The 27,543-nt window shown below is 40.7% G+C and overlaps 1 protein-coding gene across 1 annotated transcript in view; it reads right to left on the reverse strand.

Moving 5' to 3' along the window:
- Positions 1-653: 653 nt before the first annotated feature.
- fbxo18 (F-box DNA helicase 1) overlaps positions 654-27,543 on the reverse strand; it is a 30,904-nt gene continuing 4,014 nt past the window's right edge. Inside the window, exons 8-21 of the mRNA XM_051954692.1 lie at positions 23,228-23,319; positions 22,349-22,517; positions 20,200-20,419; positions 20,002-20,089; positions 19,816-19,905; positions 19,568-19,704; positions 15,026-15,122; positions 14,691-14,885; positions 13,681-13,764; positions 10,786-10,980; positions 8,710-8,835; positions 8,441-8,547; positions 2,283-2,417; positions 654-2,191 (exon numbers count right to left, since the gene is read on the reverse strand). Coding sequence (XP_051810652.1) covers positions 2,030-2,191; positions 2,283-2,417; positions 8,441-8,547; positions 8,710-8,835; positions 10,786-10,980; positions 13,681-13,764; positions 14,691-14,885; positions 15,026-15,122; positions 19,568-19,704; positions 19,816-19,905; positions 20,002-20,089; positions 20,200-20,419; positions 22,349-22,517; positions 23,228-23,319 — 1,897 coding nt within the window. The 3' untranslated portion in view covers positions 654-2,029. The remainder of the gene's footprint in view (positions 2,192-2,282; positions 2,418-8,440; positions 8,548-8,709; positions 8,836-10,785; positions 10,981-13,680; positions 13,765-14,690; positions 14,886-15,025; positions 15,123-19,567; positions 19,705-19,815; positions 19,906-20,001; positions 20,090-20,199; positions 20,420-22,348; positions 22,518-23,227; positions 23,320-27,543) is intronic.

Genomic DNA, 27,543 nt, shown 5'->3' on the forward strand with positions numbered 1-27,543 from the left:
ATTACAGTCTGTCATTAAAATCTTATTCATTTGTGTCTCATTTTATGACTTTATGAGACCATTTTCAGATTAATTTTTACCACATTTACTTAACATTGGGCCATACAAGCTCACACTGTTAAATTTGGGCAAAAACTTACACTATTGTTCAAAAGTTTGGGGTCATCCAATTTCATTTTCTCCACAAAAACTCACACTTCTATCCATGTGCTAACATAACTGCACAAGGGTTTTCTAATCATCAGTGAGCCTTTCAACACCATTAGCTAACACAATGTAGCATTAGAACACAGGAGTGATGGTTGCTGGAAATGTTCCTCTGTACCCCTATGGAGATATTCCATTAAAAATCAGCTGTTTCCAGCTAGAATAGTCATTTACCACATTAACTATGTCTACACTGGATTTATCATTCATTTAATGTTATTTTCATTGAAAAAAATGCCTTTTTTTTTCAAAAATAAGGACATTTCTAAGTGACCCCAGACTTTTGAATGGTAGTGAACATATTTGTACAGAAGTTTCTTCTTTATTTTAGCTTGACATATCAAATACTTCACAGTTTTCTGATAACTGACCTAATTTTTTGCCAGTTTTTTATTTTTTACATACAAATGTTGTAGGGAAAAGAAGCTGACATGAAAAGGCCCATATCTGAATGCATATTCTTTTTTAATATGAAATATCTGGTAACAAAAATGAAAAGACAGTTGTTTTCATTGACCTTTTAAAACTGAGCAGGTAGGACAAGTTGTCCCACAAAAACAAAAGTTCTGGGGTTTGAAAATGGATCTGCAAATTTAATTTTTTTTTAAGAATATAGGCACCAAACTGGTTTATTCGAAATAATCATGAAAATGACATCAGCGTGATATAACCAAGACAAAATAGAGATCTGCTGGGATAGCTGGATTTCTCTAGTGGAAAATTTTCCCCATCTGATAATACTTGCAGGGTTTTTTTTTTTTTTTATCATGAAAACATATGTGGTGTTCTGTTTCTCAGCGTAAAATACTGACATTAGAGATCTCTTTTCTTGATTGTGTCAACCTTCTGGACACCAGCCGCATCAGAACCATGATGGAAAGATACTGTATGACTTACAAACTGTGCCAGGCAGAAACAGAGATCATTCTCGTTTTTGACCACTGTGGTTCCATAAAGCAGATACAAGCAGAAGACGGAAATTTAAGCAGCTGGTATTTCTGGAAAGGCCAAGTTTGATTTGGCACGTGCTACAACTCCATAAATACTTTGAGAGCACCAAAGCCGATAAGAAAGTTTGTGAATTCGGATGTGAAGTGTTTGGTTCTAAGAATTAAAGACGATACAACAGAAAAAAAAGAAGTAGTACAAAAAAATGGCCAGCATCTTTCCTTTTTTCTAACAAGTAGAAAATAGTCACACTCAGCTCCTCAGTCCAGTCTTTATCACAACGTTGTGACTGGAAGCTGAAGGCTGTTAAATATATTTCTAAAACGACATGACAGTATTAAAAAAAAAACTGCACTGCAATCATTAGAAAAGAAGAGTAAAAAGTGTTTTTTAATTTAAGCTTTATTTGGCTGCTGACATCCAGAGGGCTGTACTATGAAGTGAGAGAAGCTGCATCGTTTACAGCGTCACTAACCCGTTACATCGCCATGACAACTGATGCTGTGGTGCTAACCTGGCTCTGTTCAGTGTCAGATGGAAGAAGTGTCTGCCTTTGACCAAATCGTTTCCTGACCGTTCTCTATGAGTGATACAGATCATCATATCTATAAATGTGCTGAGCTGTACGTTGCTTAAACCAGTAAAATGAAGGAAATTTAGCAGCTCTAACATTTCTGTGTGAATGCGCTCTGAGTTAACCCAGAAAGCTGCTCGACTGAGGTTTCATTTTTTTGCTGATTCGACTCACACAAAGGCAGTCCGGCTACGTTCAACTGGCTTCATAGTACAGTCCTCTGGTTAGTGTGTTTAAGATCACCTGACTTCCAACACAGTAAAAAGAACGCAGACTTCAGGTCCTTGAAGACAGGTGTTGTTAGAGAAGACCTACGAAAACAACGTGGTGGACCAGTTGTCCGAGTCTTTGTGGGTTTTCAGCCATGGAGAGCACGCCGTCGGTCATGAGGAAGGCAGTCGGTCCGATGCGTGTCCACACACACCTCTCACACAGCAACCCGCCAGGAAGCACACAATCAGTCTGGACAGAAGCAAAGGAAGGATCATATCAGGGCAGACAACATGCTTTATACCGACAAAAGATGAAAGCGGTGCAAAATGTTCTTCCTTACGCATTTCATGTCTTGTTTCCGCATGACGAACGCTGAGCCGGGTGTGATGCAGTTGGGACAGTCTGAGATGGAGCAGGGGGGAGGACCGCTGGCCATCAGCTGGGAACTGGGCATTTCTGACTTGAGGAAGTATTCCTGGAGACAACAGGAAGGTGGTGAAGTGGAGGACAGAAGACATGGCAGACAAATTAGATTCTGGCTCTAGAAAAAGGGCAACTTTGACATTTCAAAACAGCAGGTTTTGAAACATTTCAGTGGTCATCTTTAGCTGAGGGTGTCATAAGCACCAAACTTCATTTAGAAAATCATCAAGTCTGTCAATGTAATTTGGCACTGTGCACATTTCCAGCTTCCTGTTGCTCATGTTTTGGGATTACTGATCTTCCAGGCATTGCAGTCCAGTGAATATGAAGAGCAGGAAAGCATGTCTGAAGCCTTTGTTTTTATTGAATCAATACCTCATTGAGCCCACTAAGCTGTGGATTAACTGGCTTTACTGTTTGAAAGATTTACAGCAGGAGTCAACTGAGCCACATTAACTGAGACATAATGTACTCCAGAGACTCTCTTCTCCAGCAGATGCATCCAACCAGGCTTTTACTGTTCTTACTCTCATAGACTGAATTCCATCTCTGGCCTCTAATCCCTTCCAGGATGGTGGCTGTGAGAATGAAACATCCAGTAGTGACTAAGGCTTCCTGTCTGCTGTGATGCAATGTTGCTCCATAAACTCATTCCACAGGCCAAAAAGTTACTCAAGCTTTTATCTAATTTACATGCACCATCATCTCAGCTCAGGGTCTTTATTGCTGTTTTGTTTCTCTTCGGTTCCTCGGCTATGTCTGTTCTGCTCAGAGATAAACCAGAGCGGAGCAGATCAAAGCACAGACAGGTGGAGATACCTTTACTTCAGCTGTTAACTTACTACAGCTAGTCAATGTCATTTACCGTGCTAGCATGAGTGAACGGTTGAGGATGAATTATTTATGCTGGTTCTTGTGTAAATAGTCTTCCTAAGGAGGGAGGAGGTGTGGCTCATGCTTGTTTGTTTTGGTCTGAGATGCTGCTGCTTTAGCGCCACCCAGTGGTTCTGAATGTCGCTGAAAGAACCTGAGAAGACAGACCACAGCCTGGAAGTTTGGTACCAACTTGAGACTAATGTTCTAAGAGAACATGATGGTAACTATTTTCTGTGGTACATAAGCTACCTACAGTACCACAGCGGCCGTAGATAAACATGGTGATTTTTCTGGAATGGTGTCAGCAAATGAGGTGGATCAGTGGTTAGCACTGCTGCTGCACAGTTACACTAACCTAGGTTTGAATCTCAGTCTGTGATCTTTCTGTATGTAGTTTGCATGTTCTCCCTTTACAAGTTGGGTTTTCTCCAGGTTCTCCAGCTTCCTCCCACAGTCCAAAAACAGGCTGAGGTTAACTGGTGACTCTAAACTGTCTGTAGGTGTGAATGTGCGTGTGATTGTTTGTCTCTATATGTAGTCCTGTGATAAACTGGTGACCTGACCACGTGTCCCCTGCCTTCACCATAAGTCTACCGGGATAGACTCCAGCTCCCCACGACCCTAATTCAATTCAATTTTATTGATACAGCGCCAATCACAATTCAAACTGTCTCAAGACCCTTTACAGAACCCATATGCCTGAACCCCCAGAGCAGCCTCAAGGCAACAGTGGCAAGAAAAACACCCTTTTGACAGGAAGAAACCTTGAGCAGAACCCGGCTCTTTATATGGGGGGGACCATCTGCTGCTGGCCGGCTGGGGTAAGAGCAGAGTGTTCCGAGAGCGACCACAACCCACGGGATCGCGGATTAGCGCTCATCTGCCCACAGATTGCTCTCCTACAACCTATACGTGGATCCAAACTTTAAGCCGTATCACTGTCGAAGTCTAATCACTTGGTCCTTGTGTCATTTCTGACCGACCCTGAAAACTTCATTCAAATCCCTGAGTCCGTTTTGAGTGATGTGGGTAACAAGGAAATGATTCACGCTGATCGTCACATAACTCCGCCGTGGCTCTCAGCGACAAGACCGAGACGCTCCGTCTGCCCCAGTTGTCCGACCACGGAGCCCGTTGCCCGGGGTCGCGTCCCGCTCAGGCGGTGGTCAACCCTCTGGATGACATGGACATTTGTCTCCACTCTTTGGTGGAATAATTAATCTAATTTACCTCAATCTTTCAGTGCTCTAACAGATCTGGATGAAACAGTTGCCATCATGGTGATTTGTCTGGTCTGTTGTCCGCTCATTTCAGCCGTTCTAATATGTTTCGTGAGAGTGAACGAAAACCTCCAAAACCACCAAAACCGGTGTTTTGGCGCGATCTATCACACGATTTTGGAACGAGATTTGCTTTCTAGCGTCCTGAGATTTGGATACAGACCACAACAAAGAGCGATCACCAGGTAATGTGGAGGTTTTCGTTCACTTCTCATCTCTAGTATGTTGTGGGACACTCATTGAGACTATCCCAGCCAGTCAGTGTGGGGAAAAAAAAGCACTTTAGGGCAGACTTTGACGCGGGGGGGCCAGCTGCCCCATACTTTTCGCTAGCCGAGCTGCTAGCTGAGCTGCTAGCTGAGCTGCTAAGCTGCCTGCCTGGCTAAATACTGGAGCTATGTCGAAAATTCATTTCTCCATCACTCACATGTATGAAATGACATATGAAAACAGACCCCAGGTTGAAAAAAACTGAAGTTCCCCTTTAAATACACAAATCACATGACAAAACCAAGTGCTAGAAAAATGTTAAATTACACAAATAAAATGCACCAGAGGCCACCAAATAGCACTAAAAAAAAAATCAAAATTTTCTTGGGGGGAGCATGTCCCCAAACCCCCCTAGATTTTGCGCGCCATTGGCGTACTTCATCGCGCTGCACGCGCCGCCGTTACGCTAAAGTGGTGCAGACTACTTTATTTCTAGTGCAGGCTATTAATACTTCTTGGGAACACTCTGGGTAAGAGGGAGGGTCCAGAACAAGGAGACTTATAACACATATTAGGATAAAGCATGATAAGAGTAACATAGATGATACATACTAAGTAGAAGCTCACACTGAAATTGATTCCTAGTTTACTGTTCTGGTGTACGGCTCTAGCATTAAATATACTACATATATAGGTGGTAGTAAAATTCAAACAGTTGCAGATAAGCATATCAGGTAAAGTGAGGGTGATTCAGAGTCGACTGGTAGAAATGGGCAGCTGGAAGCAGTGAGCTGGAGGAAGGTCAGCATCAGCAGTGGACATGCTGAAGACTAGACCAGTTGGTGGGACAGCAACCACAGATCTGAAGCATCCAGCTCTGGAGACCAGACACTCAGAGAATGGACACAGGGGGAAAACAGAGTGAACACCACTCCAGCTGACCTCCTCAGGGTCACCCAGTCAGCCCTAACTATAAGATTTGTCAAAAAGGAAGGTTTTAGGCCTGGTCTTGAAAATAGAGAGGGTATCTGCCTCCTGGAACCAAACTGGGAGCTGGTTCCACAGGAGAAGAGCTGATAACTGAAGGCTCTGCCTCCCATTCTACTGTTAGAAATTCTAGGAACAAGTAAGCCTGCAGTCTGAGAGCCAAGAGTTCTGCTAGGATAATATGGCACTATCAGATCCTTAAGATATGATGGAGATCGGTTGTTAAGAGCTTTATATGTCAGAAGAAGGATTTTATTTTATTTAATAATAATGGTAATAATGGTTACATTTATATAGCGCTTTTCAAGATACCCAAAGCGCTTTACAATGAATCCATTATTCACTCGCTCACACATTCTCACTCTGGTGGTGGTAAGCTACATTTGTAGCCACAGCTGCCCTGGGGCAGACTGACGGAAGCGTGGCTGCCAATCCGCGCCTACGGCCCCTCTGACCACCGCCAACATTCACATGGATTCATACACCAGTGTGAGAGCACTGGAGGCAAGGTATTTATTCTGGATTTCACAAAGCATTGAAGAGAAACCAGAATAAGAGAAATATTATCTCTCTTGCTAACTCCCATCAGTACTCTGGCTGCAGTGTTGAGGATAAAGAAGGATTAAGCGGTGTATAAATGAAGGATGGATGAATCATAGTTCAACAGAAGACATTAACTCTGTCTTCTGTTGTGTGTGTATAGATGATGGATGAATGGATGGTGTCAGTAAGTGCAGGTGGAGCCACAGATCTGCTCTGGCTTGTAGAAAAGAAATACATCTTTCAAAGTCATGTCCGCAAATCTTGAGGATTGAGTGAAAAGTCTGAATGTAAACAATGTCATGTTCGGAACAAATAGAAGAAATGCCTCAATCTGACCGAAGTAAGACTGACATCCAAGGTGAAACTTTCTATTGTCACTTTATATTAACAACATGTTGTCACAACGTTAACATCTTAAAAAGTTACTATTTGTTACCTATGACAGCTGCATCTGCTGTAACAACATTCATTAAGGTAAAATTGTTCTTTACCATTAAGGTAAAAATGAGTGTTTGGGCTAACAAAGCAGTAGCTCATCATGGGAGCTGGGTGCGGATAACGTTGACAGGCTACTGACGTTACACTGCAGTCTGTAAACACGAAGTAGCAGGCTCTGATCGTCGACCACAGCTCTTCTTCCTCTGCAGTGTTTTCTACTACTAACCAAGCTCTGCTTCATATTTCCACCCCCACCCACATGCGCAGTGTGGGCGAATGGCCACGAGAGATATTTTCAGGCATGTTAGTAAGGACAGAGGTCATTTCTGACATGACTCTAAAATGCTTGTCTGAATGGAGACATTTTTAGTTCCAAGATAAAACAAATTTTTAATTGAAAACATACAACAGTGAACGTAACCACAGTACTCAGTCAAACATAAGTTTAGGGTCACTTAGAAATGTTCTTATTTGTGAAAGAAAGCCTTTTTTTCCTCAATGAATATAACATAAAATGAATGATAAATTCAGTGTAGACATTGTTAATGTGGTAAATGACTATTCTAGCTGGAAACGGCTGATTTTTAATGGAATATCTCCATAGGGGTACAGAGGAACATTTCCAGCAACCATCACTCCTGTGTTCTAATGCTACATTGTGTTAGCTAATGGTGTTGAAAGGCTCATTGATGATTAGAAAACCCTTGTGCAGTTATGTGAGTACATGAATAAAAGTGTGAGTTTTTATAAAAAAAAAACATGAAATTGTCTGGGAATATGTTGGGGCTTTATGACCACATAAATCACATTATTTGAAAAGAACCCTTTAAGATGTACTAAAATGCAAGAAGTACAATTAACTGTAAATAATAAATAATGGCACATTAGTCCAAGTCGACAACATCACATGAAAATGGTCTTCCTCTATTCCAGTAAGAGTTCCTGTAATCTCACCCAAAAAAAACAGAGTCCATGTTGAAAACTTGTGCTTCCAAGCAAACTATTTGTCCTCATTAGAGAAAATGAGGTGATAGTGGACCAGTTCCAGATATTTTTCTTCTCTCTGCACCGTTCAGAGGCCACACAGGAAATAATTCACACACACTGTATTACAGCAATAGACACACGAGTGGAGAAATGTACACAAATTCAGTTAGAGCCATACGTTTTGGCCTCTTAGTGCCTTGATTCACCACATTTGCGTCTTGAAAGCAATAAAAGGCGTGGTACCAGCTGTGTCCACTTTACACTGTAAAATCTTAGAGCAACTTCAAGTCAACTTGTTGGGAACCAGCTCATGATTTCTAAAAGCACATTCCCACTCCAGGCACAACAAAATAATTAACAATATTGAGCAGTAGGTTGTGCAGTCATCTGGCTGAGGCTGAGACAGGAAGCAGAGGAAGTGAAACTCCTCTGCAGTGTCGGTAGTGATGGTGAGACAAATATTCTACACTGCGTTGGGATAAGTGTAACATCGTCTTGGTTTCAAAATGAGAAGTAGGCAAAACAAAATCACATGACAGAGGTGGGGTTGACAAAAGCAGAAGAACAAATTTTACCAAAACATGATACTGGACAAAAAGACAAATAGAAACTCAGAAAATTGTGCCTTTCTGACCATTAATAATTTGTCTGAGCTGCATGTATGAATGAGACACTGCATTCTGAACATATGCAGACGTAAATGAAACTGCAGGAGCAATTTTAGTAAGAAGCAAAATGTGCATTTAAATCTTACCCCAGCCATCGTGAGGATGTGGAAGACGGTCTTAGTGATGATCAGGGAGGTTCTAGCTCGAGTCACGGCCACATACAGCAGGTTCCATTCATCGTCTGGAATGTCCCCTGTGCAGGAAAAATACAGAGGGGCTGTGTAAAGAAGCTGAATCTGATCATGCAATTCTTCGCCCTGTAATATAAGAAATATAAGGCATTCAACTACAATGCATAGAAAATTTGGATGTAAAACAAGTGGGGGGGAAAAAATGTATCTAAAGGAAAACATACAAAACCGGAAGAACGGATCGCGGTGCAGGTTGTGTCTGGCAATGGGAACCTTAGAAAAGTCATCAGTGACTATCACAGTCTCAAATTCAAGACCTTTAGCCTTGTGGACCGTTCCAAGCATGAAGTCTGGAGAAAGAGTCAGAAAACAGTCATCAAAACCAAGTACAGTTTTATGGGAATTCAAAATGATCTCAAAATATGCCAGTTAAAACAGGAAAACCTTATTCACAGCAGCAGACGTGGATGTGGCATGGGAAAAAAAATAAAAAAATAACACTGTGTGTTAAGAGTTTCTTTTACCATTTTACTCAGAATGGGTCTGAGGTGGTTCATTCCACAGGACACTAAATATGATCTGAAACCCCAAATCCCAAAACTAGTTAAAAGAAAAAGCTGAACTCTTAATTCTTATCATTTTTGGATAGACTTATGTTGATCCTCAAATGTTGGAAAGTCAGGCTAAGATATCTTATTTTGAATTTTAAACACATCCAGCCTGATTTTGGTGATAGAATTAGGATTAGAATAAAAGACAAGTCCAATTTCCAAATTTTCTGCAAACATGGTGTAGAAATTTCTCAAAAATGATTAAGAGAAGTAGACGGCCCCTCAGCTAAATTTCATAGCAAAGGCTCTGAATAGTCAATGGAATATTTCAGTTTTTGCATTTATAACATTTACTAAAAACTGAAAGGGACTGAATAACTCCTCCTTCGTTGACCTGCTACAAGCTCCAGTTACTACCGTATTTTCACGACTATAAGGCGCACATAAAAGTCTTAGATTTTCTTCAAATTGTGCGGCGCGCCCTATGGTGCAGTGCGTCCTGTGTGTGTTGTTGTTGCTGTAAGGCGGACGTAGACCAGGTGGTTTTTTCCACGCATCACCATCGCTGTTGATCTGTGACTCTATGCGTGCCCATCTCACAGCCGATGTGAAAAAACAAGTGAAGCAAATGAACTCTGAGCTTGCTGTCATTCCGGGAGGCCTGACAAAGGAACTCCAACCGCTGGACATCGGTGTGAACCGGCCGTTCAAAGTAAGGCTGCGAGCGGCGTGGGAGCGATGGATGACCGATGGAGACCACAGTTTCACTAAGAGTGGAAGGCAGCGCCGGGCGAGTTACGCCACAGTTTGCCAATGGATTGTAGATGCTTGGGCTAACGTGTCTGCTGGCACTGTTGTTCGAGCTTTCGCAAAAGCCGGCATCATTTCCGAAGCGCCGCATGGCACGGAAAGTGACTCTGACAGTGAAGAAAGTGAACCTGGCATGTTTGATGGAGGTTTAGCGCAGCTGTTCAATTCAGAAACAGAGGATGAGGACTTCCATGGGTTTGATTGATGACGATTACCGGTAAAAAAGAAAATGTGAATACCAAACTCAGTTTTGCTCCCGCTCTATTTTTAAATACGCACACTTGTGTGCTTGTTTTATCTGTGTTTTACCATGCCCGCGACTATTGATGATTAAAAAAATGTTAGTACTTTGTAATCAATACTTAAATAAAGCACAACCAAACTCAGTTTTGCTCTGGCTCTATAAAAATGCACACTTGTATGCTTGTGTGTGTTGTTGTTGTAAGGCCGACGTAGTAGAGGACACCATGAGAACGTTAAAGGGGGAAGTGTGGGCGTGGATTGTATATAAAACCCTCGCCATATAATCAGGTGCGCCTTATGTGTGTTTTAAATACAGTAATGGCACACATAACTGAGACTGCGCCTTTTGGTACAGTGCGCCTTTTGGTCGTGAAAATACGGTAAACTGAATCTTAAGTTAAAGCATTGACTTCCGTCCTATTTCTAAAGACTGAAATCTTCAGAGGAAACAAACTGGGTCTGAGCTAAGTGTTAAATATTGAGAGATGGACTATAACCCTGTTGGCTTTGCATTTTTCATAAGAAAACCCGTAATAAGACAGATATCAGGATAAGACCTCACACGATGAGTCATTTTTCTATTTAAAGCACTTCTTCATTCCTAAGAACATCAGTCAGGATTTATTTAAGTAACTGAGAGTATTTGAGAATTCTTAAAGTGAATATGTGAATGTGTGTGGGTGTCTCCATGCACACCTGCACTGTGATAGTCACTTTCATGACACTTCTTCAGGCGAACCACCAGTTCTGGGATGCGACTTCCGTACTCCTCCACAATGTTAACTTTTCCTTCCAGCTCCTTGTCCTCCGTCTGTGTGACGTACGACTTCAGGGCCCAGAAGGCCTTCTCTTTCGCCTTTGCAAAGTTCCGAAAGAAGGGATCCTTTATGACTAAAGACAGAACAAATTCAACATTAATGCCAAATATCTGACTTTTCTGAGTGATATGCAACTGATTCTGAAGCATATCTGTATTTCCTTTGTGATAAAGCTTACACTTAGTTTAGCTGCTGCAAGTCTAGAGCAGTGGTTCCCAAAGTGGGGGTCCCGACCCCCCGGGGGGTCGCGGTACCCCTCCGTGGGGGTCGCGAGATGATTTCCAGAACAGCAAAAGAAAAAAAAAAGAAAAAATTTTTTCGAGAGGGCCTTTAAATTTTTATTTTATATATTTTTTGTTGCTGAAATATCTGTTTAAAATAGTTAAATAACTATATGAAAAAAAAGTTTTTTTTTTGTTATTATTATTTTAACATTACGTCAATTACAAATGAAGTTTACGTCTATGACGCAGCATACGTGCCCTTCGTTTTAATCTTAATGCTAGAGCTAGCTTTCTGAAGTTGCGATTAAGACCTTTATCAAAATGAAACGGTGGCTAATATCCACAACTCAAAAACAGAGTGAAGTTGAAAAGCCAGATTTGCAAGCGGCAAGGCCTGATGACAGAGCAGGAAGCACCGTGGGAACACCAGAGAAGTCTGCGGAGGACTGCGACACAGAACCGCCAGAGCATCGCCCGGCAGCGGCTAAGGTGGGAGCCCGCCAAGCCCACAAATCGGACACTTCTTCATCCAAATCAAGAAAATACAGGGATGAATTTATTAAGTATGGATTCGTGTGTCACGTTGTAAATGGTATACAACACCCACAGTGTGTAGTGTGCTCGGAGGTCCTTGCTCACGAGAGCCTTAAACCGGTGAAAATGTTGAGACACCTGACGACTAAACATCCTTCACTTGTGTCAAAACCAGCAGAGTTTTTTCGCCGAAAGGAGGGAGAACTAAGAGGGCAAAAGAGGGTCCTAACTAAACAAACTACAATCCCTGCCAAAGCTCAGAGGGCTTCATATGAAGTGGCATATTTAATTGCTCAAGCAAAAAAGCCTCACACAATTGGAGAAAGTTTGATCAAACCCGCCGCGGTGGCGATGAGTCGAGTCATGCACGGGGATAAAGCCGCCGCTGAGCTGACACAAGTCCCGCTGTCAGATGGGACAGTATCCCGCCGCATCAGTGAGATGGCACAGGACATCAAGACTCAGCTCATTGATGCAGTGAAAGAAGGAAAGTATACTTTACAACTGGACGAGTCAACTGACGTTTCGCATTGTGCCCAGCTTCTTGTTTTTGTGAGATACGTTTTTAAAGAGAAGCTTAATGAAGAAATGCTCTTTTGCACGCCGCTGGAAGGAGCGTGTACAGGCGAGGACATTTTTAACAAACTGGACAGCAAGCTAAAAGAAGAAGGTATGTCCTGGAGTGAGTGCTTATCAGTGTGCACAGATGGAGCAGGGGCAATGCTGGGGAAAAAGAAGGGGTTGAGAGCACGAGTCCAGCAAGTTGCCCCTCACGTCTGCTTTACCCACTGCATTATACACAGAGAAGCCCTTGCATGTAAATCACTGAGTGCAGAGTTAAAGCACGTCCTTGACACAGCAGTGAAAATCGTGAATTATATAAAATCACGTCCGCTTAACACCAGACTGTTTGCAACCCTCTGTAACGAAATGGGAGCGGAGCACCAAGGCCTCCTGTTGCACACAGAGGTGAGATGGCTTTCCCGGGGAAATGTACTGAGCCGCTTGTGTGAGCTGAGGGAAGAGGTGCGCATCTTCCTCGCCGACCAAAGATCACCTCTCGCAGAACACCTCTCTGATCCTGACTGGGTAGCAAGGCTGGTGTATTTATCATCTGTTTTTGGCAAACTGAATGGGTTGAATATGTCACTGCAAGGTGAAAACACAAGCATTTTGACCCTCAATGACAAAGTGCAAGCATTTGTGCGTAAACTGGAGCGCTGGAGAGAGCGCGCTGAAGCTGGACATATGGACAGGTTTACTGAGCTGGATGATTTTATTGAAGAAAATGCTTTGAGTGTGAACATTGTAAGGGCGTCTGTAGCGGATCACCTTCAGTCTCTTGTGGATCATTTTAAAAAGTATTTCCCAGAAGAAACTGCTCCTGAAAGGCATGATTGGATCCGATCCCCGTTCACTGCAAAAACAAATCATTTGACATCTGACTTTGAGGATGCGCTGATTGAACTTTCATCTGACCGAACCCTGAGAGCGCTTTTTGATGCCAAGAGCCTGGATGAGTTTTGGATTTCGGTGAGGAAGGAGTACCCGCAGCTGTCTGCAGCAGCATTGAACACACTGATGCCATTTGGCTCTACGTACTTATGCGAAAAAACTTTCTCTGCACTGACTTACATCAAGAACAAGCACAGATCTCGACTTAATGTGGAGGACGATCTCCGAATTGCCGTCTCCAAAATCAAACCGAGACTGGATCTTCTTTGCTCAGTGCATATTGCCCACCCATCGCATTAGGTGAGTTCTTCAAACACGCAGTAATTGTTGTGCAGCACTGCTCATAACTTTGAATAATCCGTCGCACTGCTGTGCTGTTTTAGACTGACAAATGTTTACCCGTAACACTGCTAATCCACATTTAACAGTTTCTTTTTTACTTTTGGACATGTGGGGGAAAGGGGGGGTCGCGGGTCTCCTATGATCCTATTTTGGGGGTCGCGGCCTGAAAAGATTGGGAACCCCTGCCTTAAACTGTATGTGTGATCCATGAGTCTCACCTCTTGCCTGTGGGAGCTCCTTGTCTGTCTGCTGCATCAGGTGCCAGATGTCCAGAATCCGATCGAGGCCGATGTTTTTATATCCTACAGGAAAAGATTAAGGTCGTACAAAGAAATGCTTCTTCAACAATACACATTATCTAATTTCAGAAAGACAGACACAAGTGAAAACAACCTTAATTAATGTAAAACGGACCAGCAATGTCAAAGGTATCACTCCATGGCGCCCCTGTAGCTCAACCAGGGCGACTCACAATCAGGGGCTATAGTCCCGATGCAACAGTCACGGGTTTGACCATTTGCTGCAGGTCAGTAACCTGGCAATAGCCAGATTAATAATTGTGTAGTACTTGATAGTACTCCACAATATCAATCTGGGACCGCTCCATGTAAATCCGTTCGGAGGAAAGAGGCACGGATTGGACAATGCAACAGTATGTCCCGCCTCTGACAGGTTTGTTTTTAGCCAATCGCGGGATCTTCACAACGAGCGGAGCCAATTGGTAGATTAAACTCTTACCAAAACCCGTAGGTATAAAAGCACAAACATCTTTACCATCCAGAAACGCGCAAAGCGCCTCTCGTTGTTCTTCCTTCAAACAAGCGATAGGAGATTCAGCTAAAACTGACTTAATAGCAGCATCTACACGATTGTTGTCCTCCGTTGCCATGTTTGTTTTGATCTACTGGCGCTTGGTGTCGTCTTCACACCCGGATATCCCGCCCCATACACGAATACTGCGGCGTGATTGGCCCGAACCAACTTGGTGCTGTACGAAAAGTGAAGGCGGGAGCGGAGCAAGATGGTTTCTTGAGAGATTTGTGAACTCACAAATATCGCGAGAAATCAACTTGCTGGCAAGGTTAGCAGGTCAGTCCCCCACTTTTCTCCCCACATTTCCTGTCTCTCTCTACTTTCAAAACTATAATAAAGACTAAAAAGTAAAAAAAACTTTGGAAAAAAAGGTATCACCCCATATCTTCATGATGTAAAATACACCTGGTTCTACCCCTGAGTGTGAGTTTATGCACACTTACGCCGATGAAGTGGAGGCGAACATTTCGGTTGGCATTAGTCAACCGGACGGCTTCACGAAACACACCGAGGTTGCATCTCGACAAGATGGCCGTCTTCCCTTGACTGTGACTTGAACCCATCTTCACAGCCTGCAGAGTCCTTTCTGCAGTCTCATCACAAACACCACCTAGAGCATGTAAAAACAGAATGAACCTGTGAATATCTAATGTTTCTGGATCATAGACCCCACCATTTAATTTCAATTGTTTTAAAACCTGAAATTTCTAAGAGGACAAAATATTGAAGGAAACCATTTGCAGCATTTACCTTTCTGCATCCCTCCCACAAGAATCTTCTGAACATGTTTGCAAACTCTGAGGATGGTAGCACCCACATAGGCGATCTCAGAACCAAATCGAAAGCTCTGAATGAAGACATCAGGGGCATCAAGGTTTGTATTTCTGAGTAACACTGAACAGCTGAGTGTAAAACTCTTGAATATGTACTGCATATGATGAACTGGAGTACATGATTATTACTAATATTCTCATGAAAAGAGACAGTTGAAATATCAGGCCACAGGCAAAGCAGAAAGCTCATGTTGATAGAATTATTATGTATTCTTTTCTATGTATAATTCAATCACTTGACATGAAAGCGGTACTAGACATATTCTATAGGTTTAGTACAATTTATAGATTTTTTTTAGCCAACATGTCCACAGATTGTGCAGATAAAAATATCAACTATTATGTTGGTGTTCTAGAGATAAAATTTTACACACTGAATACATAAAGTTTATATTTATTAAATCCACATACAGGGTTTCTGCAGAAATCAGCTAGTCAAATTTAATGCTTTCTAATGACATTTTAATGCTGTACTGTAAAAATTGTAATGCCACAACCATGCACTCAAATTACACGAGTTTTTTTTTTTTGTAAAAGATGATTTTTATATAAAAACTGTCACTACATTTCACTGTTTCTGAATCTGGAAACCACCCTGACCACCCACAGGCTGCAGTCATTCTCTGAAATCCATGTTTTCAAGCCATTTTGCTGGAATTTGCATTTCCCAGCTCTCCTCCACCTGGTCCAACTTGCTGGCCACTTTAAAAACATGCAGTTTTTGGTAATTGTACCCGTCCGGCTGGAACAATTATGGCAATGCTTCAGCATGTTTACGTAGATGCACATACCTGACAAATCGCAGTCTATAATTACATAATATTCTTATCAAATATCTTTCTTGAAAACTGCAGAAAGAATTTTTTATGCCACTGAGAATCAAATTTAATGATTTCTCATGCCATTGAAGGCCTTAATTTTGACAAAATCAACTTAATGACTATTAATGCTTTTTAATGCCCTGCAGAAACCCTGACATACCTAACAATGATGCAGTCTGATGCAACAGTCTCATTATCACAAATTTCACAAGCATATCTCTATGTCATGCAGTTTAAAGGAATCTGCATCCAAACTTAAACAGCTTACACAGTTGAATGAAGAGACCATGCTCATGGTGGAGCTTTAAGCAAATCTAACCAGACAACAACAGACATTCTGTTGTTTTAATTACTGATCATCTCATCCGATCCATTACTACCATACTGCATTTATAACACTGTAGGCTAAATAGTATAGTATAATCTTATATATGTGTGTGTGTGTGTGTGTATATATATATATATATATATATATATATACACACACACAGTGGGTATGGAAAGAATTCAGACCCCTTGAAATTTTTCACTCTCTGTGTCATTGCAGCCATTTGTCATTTTATTTCTCATTAATGTACACTCAGCACCCCATCTTGACAGAAAAAAACAGAAAAGTAGAAATTTTTGCAAATTTATTAAAAAAGAAAAACTGAAATATCACATGGTCAGAAGTATTCAGACCCTTTGCAGCGACATTCATATTTAACTCACATGCTGTCCATTTCTTCTGATCCTCCTTGAGATGGTTCTGCTTCTTTATTGGAGTCCAGCTGTGTTGAATTACACTGATTGGACTTGATTAGGAAAGGCACACACCTGTCTATATAAGACCTTACAGCTCACAGTGCATGTCAGAGCAAATGAGAATCATACCCAAGGAACTGCCCAAGGAGCTCAGAGACAGAGTTGTGGCAAAGCACAGATCTGGCCAAGGTTACAATAGAATTTCTGCAGAACTCAAGGTTCCTCAGAGCACAGTGGCCTCCATAATCCTCAAATGGAACAAGTTTGGGACGACCACAACTCTTCCTAGACCTGGCCGTCCAGTCAAACTGAGCAATGGTGGGAGACGAGCCTTGGTGAGAGAGGTAAAGAAGAACCCAAAGATCACTGTGGCTGAGATGCAGGAGATAGGAGAAAGTTCCACAAAGTCAACTATCACTGCAGCCCTCCACCAGTCGGGGCTTTATGGCAGAGTGGCCCGACGGAAGCCTCTCCTCAGTGCAAGACACATGAAAGCCTGCATAGAGTTTGCCAAAAAACACATGAAGGACTCCCAGACTATGAGAAATAAGATTCTCTGGTCTGATGAGACCAAGATTGAACTTTTTGGTGTTAATTCTAAGCGGTATGTGTGGAGAAAACCCGGCACTGCTCATCGCCTGCCCAATACAATCCCTACAGTGAAACATGGTGGTGGGAGCATCATGTTGTGGGGGTGTTTTTCAGCTGCAGGGACAGGATGACTGGTTGCAATTGAAGGAAGGATGAATGCGGCCAAGTATAGAGATATCTTGGAGGAAAACCTCTTCCAGAGTGCTCAGGACCTCAGACTGGGCTGAAGGTTCACCTTTCAACAGGACAATGACCCTAAGCACACAGCTAAAATAACAAAGGAGTGGCTTCAGAACAACTCTGTGACCGTTCTTGACTGGCCCAGCCAGAGCCCTGACCTAAACCCAATTGAGCATCTCTGGAGAGACCTCAAAACGGCTGTCCACCAACGTTCACCATCCAACCTGACAGAACTGGAGAGGATCTGCAAGGAAGAATGGCAGAGGATCCCCAAATCCAGGTGTGAAAAACTTGTTGCGTCATTCCCAAGAAGACTCATGGCTGTACTTGCTGAAAAGGGTACTTCTTTCTACTCAATACTGAGCACAGGGTCTGAATACTTATGACCACGTGATATTTCAGTTTTTCTTTTCTAATACATTTGCAAAAATTTCTACTTTTCTGTTTTTTTCTGTCAAGATGGGGTGCTGAGTGTACATGAATGAGAAATAAAATGAACTTTTTTGATTTTGGCAAATGGCTGCAATGACACAGAGTGAAAAATTTCAAGGGGTTTGAATACTTTCCGTACCCACTGTATGTGTGTGTATATATATATATATATATACATACATATACATATACATATATATATATATATATATCGGGCTTTGCAAAAGTTCTGTTACACGGTTTCATGATCTTTAGAGACGTTTACATGTCGGAGTGAAAAATTCCATTAAATAAACTGAAAGTTCTACCTTATAGGCAGGTGTCCTTAATACAATTTTTTTCTCCGGTGAAGTTGTATCAAGATGGAAGTCAAAAGAGTTGAGATATCTGCTCTCCTTTGTGCTGAACATCAGCCGGATGACCGTCCACAGAGTCGCGGAGAGGATAAAGAATGGTGAAGATCTTTCAGGTCTTCACCATTCTTGAAAGATCACTGAAAGATCTTCACCATTCTTGAGCTTCTCCGAGACTCTGTGGACAGTCATCCGGCTGATGTTCAGCTTCTTGGCTCTGTCAGACTTGTTGTGGCCAGCATGAAGGAGAGCAGATATCTCAACTCTTTTGACTTCCATCTTGATACAACTTCACCGGAGAAAATAACTGTATTAAGGACACCTGCCTATAAGGTAGAACTTTCAGTTTATTTAATGGAATTTTTCACTCCGACGTGTAAACGTCTCTAAAGATCATGAAACCGTGTAACAGAACTTTTGCAAGCCCGGTATATATATATATATATATATATATATATATATATATATATATATATATATATTTATTTGTTACGGGGTCCCAGAGAGCTCAGCTGGTTAAGTGACATATATTGGCATATATAAATAAATACAAATATATATAAATATACTACCAATCAAAAGTTTGGATGCATATTCTCATTTAATGTGTTTTATTTGTATTATTTTCTACATTGTTTATTAATACTGTAGACTAACACTTTTTTGTTTACAACATAATTCCATACATAATCTTTTATAGTTTGATGTCTTCAGTATTAATGTACAATCTAAAAAAATATAATACAGAATAATTTAATATACACCATTGAATGAGAAGTTGTGTCCAAACTTATAACTGGTAGTGTATATATTTGTTATAGATTTGCTTAGTTTTTGCCATTAGTTTTTCTCCTTCATTATTTTTCTACTTGTTTTCTATTTGTCATTTCAGCTTATTCATAAAAGAAAAACCACAACTACAGACCACCACAGCGACACATTCAGATATTATTCTCCAGCCACAACCCAAAATGTCAGACTGACCCTATGTGTGTTTTTTCACTAAATATTTACAAACCCTGACCTCTTGTGCTTCCATTACAACTAATAAAACTGACCATGAGAAGCAGAACAGCAACACACACAGTGTCTCTGAAATTTACCCCCGCTTTGGAAGTTCCATTGACGTTCTTACAAAGTAATGTTAAAAAAAGGGGGGGCTGTTAATTCCCGATCCTTGTGCAGCCTGGCAGAGCTTGAGTAGTTTTGCAAGAAGAATGAGTTAAATAAGCAGAGCCCTATCCACACAGGAGGTGCATCTTTAAATTTCTCTGAATAAACAAGTCACTGGCTGTAAGTGCTGCTCTTCAACAGCTACCTCAGTGTGTTTGTGCGTACCTGCGTCAGGTAGTAGATGTGGGTGTGACCAACCGTGTCCAAAGCATTGACGGCTCCTCTGAAGGTGTAGATCTGCTGATGAGGATCTCCAACCAGGATTTTCCCACAGCGCTGAGACAGCAGCACATCCATGACCACTGCAGGGGAACAAAGGAAGAAGACATCATGATGTTGTAAAGCCAAGCAAGATCATCGTGAGTTGTGCTTTTCCACAAGAATGCCAGACTGCATAATAAATATTTCAGAACCTGGAGTGCAGTCCTGGGCCTCATCGATGAAAATGGCATCATATTTGTCAGACAAGCAAGGGCTTTGAAGCTGCCATAGTTTAAGGTAACCTAGAATGAAAAGTTCCAGTGAACATCTGTGCATCCTTTTTTCAGAATTTATATCGTATCATTCATATTGATTTTGCTCATTTCCAGCTGGCATACCATCATGAGGCATGTAAAAGCCGTGTTGTGAAGTCTTTTTGAGCTCCTTCATTTTTTCCCAGATCACCCGAGCATCTTGGACGAACAACTAGAGTTTCAAAATAAAAGGCAGACAGTTTACATGCAACTTTAGGGTGCTCTTGCTCGTTATTAATTGGGTACAAACTGTGTCAGTTTTATATATTAACATGCTCATACCCGCTGGTCATCACTAGAGATGATCTTTTCGACGCCGTTATGACTTGTATAGCGGCTGGGGACATGTCTAGTAGTGATGGTTTCGTCTGCTGAAGCCATGAAGGTGTTAAGAGTTGTGGTTACCACTTTGGCGTTAACAAAGCCACCACGGCCTTTAGGCAGAACAGAGTTGACGGTAAATGGCTTGAGGTTATAGGTCAGCTTTCCACACATTTTATATCTGTCAGAGGAGATCACAGAAATACAACAAGTAATTAGTTTTGAAAATGGAATATAACTGATGATACACTGAAAGAAAAAGAGGGGTTACTACAGAAAGTACAAATATGGTTGGATATTGATTGACCTGGACACTAGAGTGTGATCATTAGTCTGATCTAGTGGCCCCTCCGTCCGCACAAGTATTAGGTTATTGTGGTTGAAAATAGTACCGTTTCTTCCACATTGACTCAGTCTCTCCATGCCTGACATATTTCACTGTTGCCATGTTCCAATGACAAAACAGTCTACAGCAGATTATTTAAAATAACACACTGAGAAGAGAGGAGGAGGCTGAAGAGGAGGGAGAAGTCTGACACACCAGCTAGTAAAAGTGTTCAGGTGCAGGCAGAGATCTTGACTGAATAATTTAAAAAGAAAAATCAGTCCCCACATTCACTCAGGGTGGTTCAAATTTAATAAGTGATCACAAATTTGACCAAATAAACATGATCGGCCGTGGTATTGATGTGATCCATTCATAGAATCTCTTTAGCCTAAACCTAGTTTATTTCTGATACCAGAAGAGGACCGATGACAATATTACTAGATTAAAAAAATTTCACGGATATCTAGTGTCGCTTCACTGAAAGTCAAGTTAATTTATGCAAAAACAGCTGTTCATCGGCATGCATGGTGGATTAATAGTTATGCAATAAGGGGGTGTGGATGGGGCAACCTAATCATTTGCTGGTGCAATCAACAAAGAAAGCTGGTAGCTCCAGTGTTACCAGTGGATATGTTAGTCTGGAGCCCCGTCAGCAGAAACTAACTGGAGTCAGGAGTTTGCAAACTTGGAGTCTAGTCAAGTCTGAGTAGTGAGGTGTGGATTAGAGCAGCTTTGATACATAAAAACTAGAGTTTGCCATTTTCTGAGCCCATCTGTTGATATGAACTGTTACACAAAAAAGATCTCAAAAGACTGACCATCAAAAATAGCTCAATTGTATAAATCTGGAAAACGTTGCTGAGTCATGTCAAAGAGTTTAGTTGCTGTTAGCCAAAGAGGCACCACTATGTGCCTGTTCTGTGCACTGGTAAAACACAGCAACATGCACAGCATAAACAAGGCAATGAATGCCAAAATGAAAACATCATCTGTCTGTATATATTCTCAAGGAAGTATAGCTTCAGGAGCATGTATCAGAATGTTGTCAGTTTATCTGAAGCTCAGCAGATGTTGGACAATGGAGGAGAACATCAGCTCTAAATGTAACACATGCAGAGGTGGAATGATAAGTGAACTGTATGAGATCCCAGATTAGAAAAACCAAATGGGCAGTTCACTCTTGTTACAGGGCTTCAGACTGCACCAAAAAAGTCGCATTAGTTACATCTTTCTGTGTGCAAGTTAGAATTTCAAGTGGTCGCATTGAGCAAAGGCTTTATGATCACTAAGCTGCACTGGCGTCGCTCTGACTGGCACAGACAGCCAATGTGTTAACCACAGTGGTGGGAAGTAACACATTTATAATTTTAGGGTACTGTGGTATTTAAGCTTAAAAATGCTGTCTTCTCTGGAAGTACAGAGTACACCTACACCTGCTTTTTCTGCTCAAAGATAAGACTGCATGTTTCTCCTGTGACATAGCTGATATTAGTCCAAAAACATGCTGAGGTTAATTGATAATTCTAATTTGTCCGTAGGTGTGAAGTCAGCTGGGATAGACTCCAGCCCCCCTTACCTTAATGAGGATTAAGTGGTGTGAGGATAATGGATGGATGGATGGATGGATGGATGGATGGATGGATGGATGGATGGATGGATGGATGGATGGATGGATGGATGGATGGATGGATGGATGGATGGATGGTGGGAGGTGCAAACATATGACAAAGTTGGTCACACCGGTGCTACCAGTGAAGAAGTCAGTCTGGAGTACAGTCTCACCTCCTCCCGACGTCGCTATAGGCCAATGAGTGGACAGTTTTGGAGTCCACGTTGCTGGGGAAACGGCGGCGTGCCTCACAAGCCACTGAGTTGTTGAAGGCCACATACAGGAAGCGGAGGTGCGGCCGCTGCTCAGCATACTTCACCAGCGTAGTCGTCTTCCCTGTACCTGCATCAGACAGTAATGACCTTTAAGCTATGAGACAATGACCTCTAATACACCACATTAGCTAACATCACAACTGGCACTTATAAAACCAAGTATTCTATCTCACACATCAAATGGCACATTTAGTAGTGTGAAGCTACCTAAAACTGAATTTAAACAAAGACATCCAGGTAAAAATCAGCCTGTTTCTAAGCATCAATGAATGTGTGCATTAAGTAGAAAACAAAGAGATTAAATGAAAACATGAATTCCTACTGAGAGACACGATAAAATAAGCAGAACATTTTTTTAATTAACTTCAGAAATCACGCATAGTTTTAACAAGAAACCTGTCTTTACACAGCAATAAAACAAGAATGCAGAATGAGAGGTGGTATGGATAAAGAATGCCCTCTAGTGATGTTTTACATATTGTACAGTTCTTTTCATTTATGCTTCTATTATACAGAATCCAAATATAGAGGGGTAAAATTTCAGTATAGTAATAAACAAGGACAGAGTACACAATATAGTCATTTTCAGACGCTCATTGTACATTTTTTTAATCATCATCACACATACTACTCTGTACATGGAATTTTCAACTTTCTGAATAATTACGGAGCGATTTCTTTAGCCGTTTTCCAGAATGGGCTGTGTGTTAAACTGAATTAAAGGACTGTAGAATGAGGATGAGCAGAACTGGCTACCATGCCACAAATTCACTGTACCTGCAAACGCCACTATCTTCACCACGTGGTTGGTCTGGATATTGTGGCAGAGGACCTGGTGCTGCTCACGGGTGAGGTGAATCTGGGGCTGCCTAAAAGAAACGCACAAAGACACACAGCATGTTTAAAAATCCTAAATCAGTTAAAACAGCATCAGTCCTGTACTGTTTGGTTAATTGTGTGCCGATTGTCCTGTATTGTGTCATAGAAACCAAAAAAAAAAAAAAGACAGAGCATCATCTAAACTTGGAGAGTTTCGTATAAAATTGCAGAAGTGACCTTACAAACAACAAAACTGATTTCAGGACAACAAGGACAGTTTGTAACACCTTAGCTGGTGATAGTGGGATCTGGGGCTGAAACGATTGGTTGAGTTATTCAAGTAATTTCATTACTAAAATTCCTCCATGCCAAATTCTTTGAATGGAGGCTTCTTTTAATCCACTACATACTAGACCCCAGGTCGCTAACTGGTGGACCGTGGTTCGAGTCTGGACCCAGACTTCATCCTATACGGACACAGATCTATAATCAATAAACTATAAGGTAATTTAAAATTGCCGGGACGCTACTATTTTAACTGGTGCAGCTTTTCTAGTGTTTACGGCATTTATCAGATCAGAGGCTGAACTATAAAGGCAGTTTAACAGTCAGACTTTCAGCTCAAGAAAAACTAAACCTTCAGTCAGAGTTAATAGGTATGAAGGAGGTTTTCAGCTTTCTTTGTTAACTCAGACTTTCTGCTTTAAACTTGTCACAGTAACAGGAGCGTTTAACCATCATTTGACTCATTTTCTGCACAAAATGAACCAATCATGTTAAGTTGCTTCAGTCAACAGGTTGTTTTATTAGAGAACAATGAGGAACATAAAAATTTATGACGACAAAAAGCTGCAACTGGAAATGATGTAAGATAGGAATGCTGGTAGAAAACAGTTAAACCTGCATTAATGTATTTATTTTACTGATCAATGCAGCTGATTGTTGATAACAGACAACTGCACAATAAAACTATCAGACTTCACATATTCAAACATATTATATTGAAGTGAATGCAGGTCTGACTCAAAATGAAGGAAATCCAGGGCTTAAAGTGAGAAAAAATCCTGAGCCTGAACTTCTAAGATCCAATTTATAGTGTCAATAAACGTATTTAAATGTGTTTTAAAACTCACTAAAACACAATATATGTGAGATTCTATTAATTCAGAGCAAATATGAGGTCATCTGGTGGAAATAATGCCCATTATGATCCCACTATTTTATTGTTGCTCAAATGTAAAACCTTACTGCCAAAACTTAAGACATTTTATAAAGTGCCCCAAGTCAGATTTTTGTGTGTGTTGATGTTTCAATACCACATCACTATAATTGCAAAGATTTATTTTAGTGTAAAGGGGAAAAATCATGAAAACCAAGTACATGTATTATTAATCACTTTTAATCATTTTTATCTCTTCAGTAGATTTAACAAGAACTCAAAACAACACCAACCACAACCAAACTGCTACAAAACTATGCTGCTTTCCTTCATAAGGCACAATTTTTACTTACAACATTATCTCAAGTGTCAGTCTCAAGAGAATATTAAGTGCTTGGAGAATACTGTTTGAAAAAGTCATTTCTTTTTTCTTTTTTGCTTTGTTTGTGAATTTTCTGAACATTTTCTTTTTAACATGTTCGAAATGTTGTTTGTTGAAATAAACTGCAAAACACAGACAACAGAATTAACTTGTTTAATATTCTCTGGAACACTACAAGAGAATAAACTGTCATATGTCACTTGCTATACCAACTTTGTATTTAAGCAGGTAATAAAAGTACTAGTGTTAACTCTTAAATGCAATTTTCGTTCTTGCCTCACAATATAAGATACCTCTGAATAAGTTGATCATGATGCTGACTCTCTCAAACTCTGTAACTAGCAAAGAAATCCAGGCCTTCCTGATCTGGTTTATCTGGGTCCTGGTGGGAATGGACTGCTCATGCTGAAGAACTTCTACTCTGGCCTTTTCCTCTGGAGTCAGCCCATTTCTCACAAAGCTCTGATTAAGAAGCCCTCTGTAGCACATAACCACACATAGGCATGTTAGTAACTGCTCATTTGATACACCTCAATAATCTGTGTGATTAGTTTAAATCATTTGATTTTCAACTTGAACTGACACACATTTTGTTTGTTTTTGGTAAGGGAAAAAATGTATTCACTGTATAATTTGTTCAGTTGGCTTTCAATTTAAATGTTTCTATTTTTTAATCTATATTTTGGGAAGAAAAAATGGTGAAAGCAGCCTAAGAACATTCTTATTTAAATATCTATCCATTATTCATTTCACACAACCCATATGTTCATTCTGTTCTTACTAATAATATTTGCTTAAGAGTGGAGAGTTTTTGTTTGTGGCTAGACATCATTCGGATGCATAAGGTTACAAAATCTGCTGAGAGCTATTTAACTCATGATTACAAACATCCTATATGTCCTCAAATAAAAAAGGTTAAAATCACCTAAGCTACATTCAGTTTGTGCATATTTAACTAAACAGATGTTCTGAGTGGAATAATGGGACAAATCCGTATGGCTTGATCTTTGATTTTTTTTCCTTTCAAAATAAAAGCCAGCAAACTAAATAGCTGTTTCTTTTTTTTTCCTTTTGCCTGTAAAACACATAGAAAATGTTTAAAGATTAAGAAATCAAACAAAATCAACTTCTGTTTTTGTTACTTTTTTAAATTCAATACATAAGCCCGTTTGTTTTTATTTTGTGGCGAAACCATGGGGACTGTGGGGCGTGCACGCGCATCGCCACTGACGCACTTACGGGGGGCGAGTCAACACACCGCGGCTCAGGGATCGCGGCAGCGGCTGCTCTCTTTGTTAATCAGCAGAGACACATCCTCTCTCCTCTGTCACACAAAGTCTGAGCAAACTTTAGTATCTGCGTCTTTGGGCTAAACACAAGCTCCAACGCTATTGACCAGCTGCTCGATTCTTCACCGCACCACTCACAGATTGGAGCTCCGTGCGCTCTGGAGAGACCAGGCAGGCTGGGACACATGTGGAATGGGTATACAGTCCAAGCAGAAATAAAATAAATTATATGCAATATATATCAATGTGTTTCCAGTAATTCCCTTTAAATATAATTACAAAAAACACCAACAAATTTTGCAAATTTGGATTTTGTTTGTGGGATACTGTTATTTCTTATCAGTGGCTCAGCAGCGCTGACGATGCCGAACCAAGAGGGCGCAGCATATCGTGCGCCCAGCAGTCGATGCGCACTGGCAGTTAGAAAACTGTAATTGGATAAAAGTTCTATCAGAAAGTCGCATGCCTGGACAGAAGGTGTATATTTTTTAATGTAGGATTTGGAGTTTGATTGATTAAAGCGGAGCAACTGAATGCACAATGACACGCATGCTTGGAGCCTTCTGGACGGAGATGAATGAAATTTTTTCAATGGTACATTTCCATGCGCCGGAAATCCGGCGCAGCGCCGGAAAACTTTAAGCCCTGGAAATCACTTTAATTTGTGGATAAATCAAAGTGAAACTAAAGTTACTGATTGAATATTCTCTGTAATAAATACTAATACACTGATCAATTTTCTTAATTGTGTTCTATCAGCTGCAGTACCACAAGTTTAAACGAAGCAAACATAAAACATATTTATGTGATTTCTGCATCACCAACTAAATACATGTGTTTAGTTGAATATCCCTGTACTATACTATATATGTATAATACATCTGTACTATATTAAATATGTACAGTACACCACGGATATCGGCCCGTGTTCCACCAGGACGCTTATTTCTGTTGCACTGTGCGCTCACTTCTGCCTTTGATGATGTAACGTACATGCCAAGTGCAGAATCCAGTTATTTGATTAATCGCCAGAATAATCAATTACTAAAATAACCGATAGCTGCAGCCTTAGTTGATTGTTATTTGTGTTCACTGGAACCTTGTGATTATGGCTGATATGAAGTTAAATGTTCTCAACTGTAAATGACAGCGCTGCCTTTAGTTCTAATGCCTATGTGCTGGAAATCTCAAATAAAACATTTTATCAGGTATGCTGTAAAAACACTATATTCCTGCAATATAAACAAAATGAACAATGTTTCTGCAGTCTTTACCAAATATTATTTAACTTTTTATACCACTCAATATTCAATTGTATCCCTTTTTAAGGCCATATCAAATAAATTACAGAAGATGCTTTGTGTTATGTTTCAGCATTTCTCAGATGTATATAAGAATAATGAATTTGGACCTCTGTCACAAAGAGGTATCTGTAAATAAGGTG

Source organism: Acanthochromis polyacanthus, chromosome 1 (genome assembly GCF_021347895.1).
Source record: "Acanthochromis polyacanthus isolate Apoly-LR-REF ecotype Palm Island chromosome 1, KAUST_Apoly_ChrSc, whole genome shotgun sequence".
Classification (NCBI taxonomy): domain Eukaryota; kingdom Metazoa; phylum Chordata; class Actinopteri; family Pomacentridae; genus Acanthochromis; species Acanthochromis polyacanthus.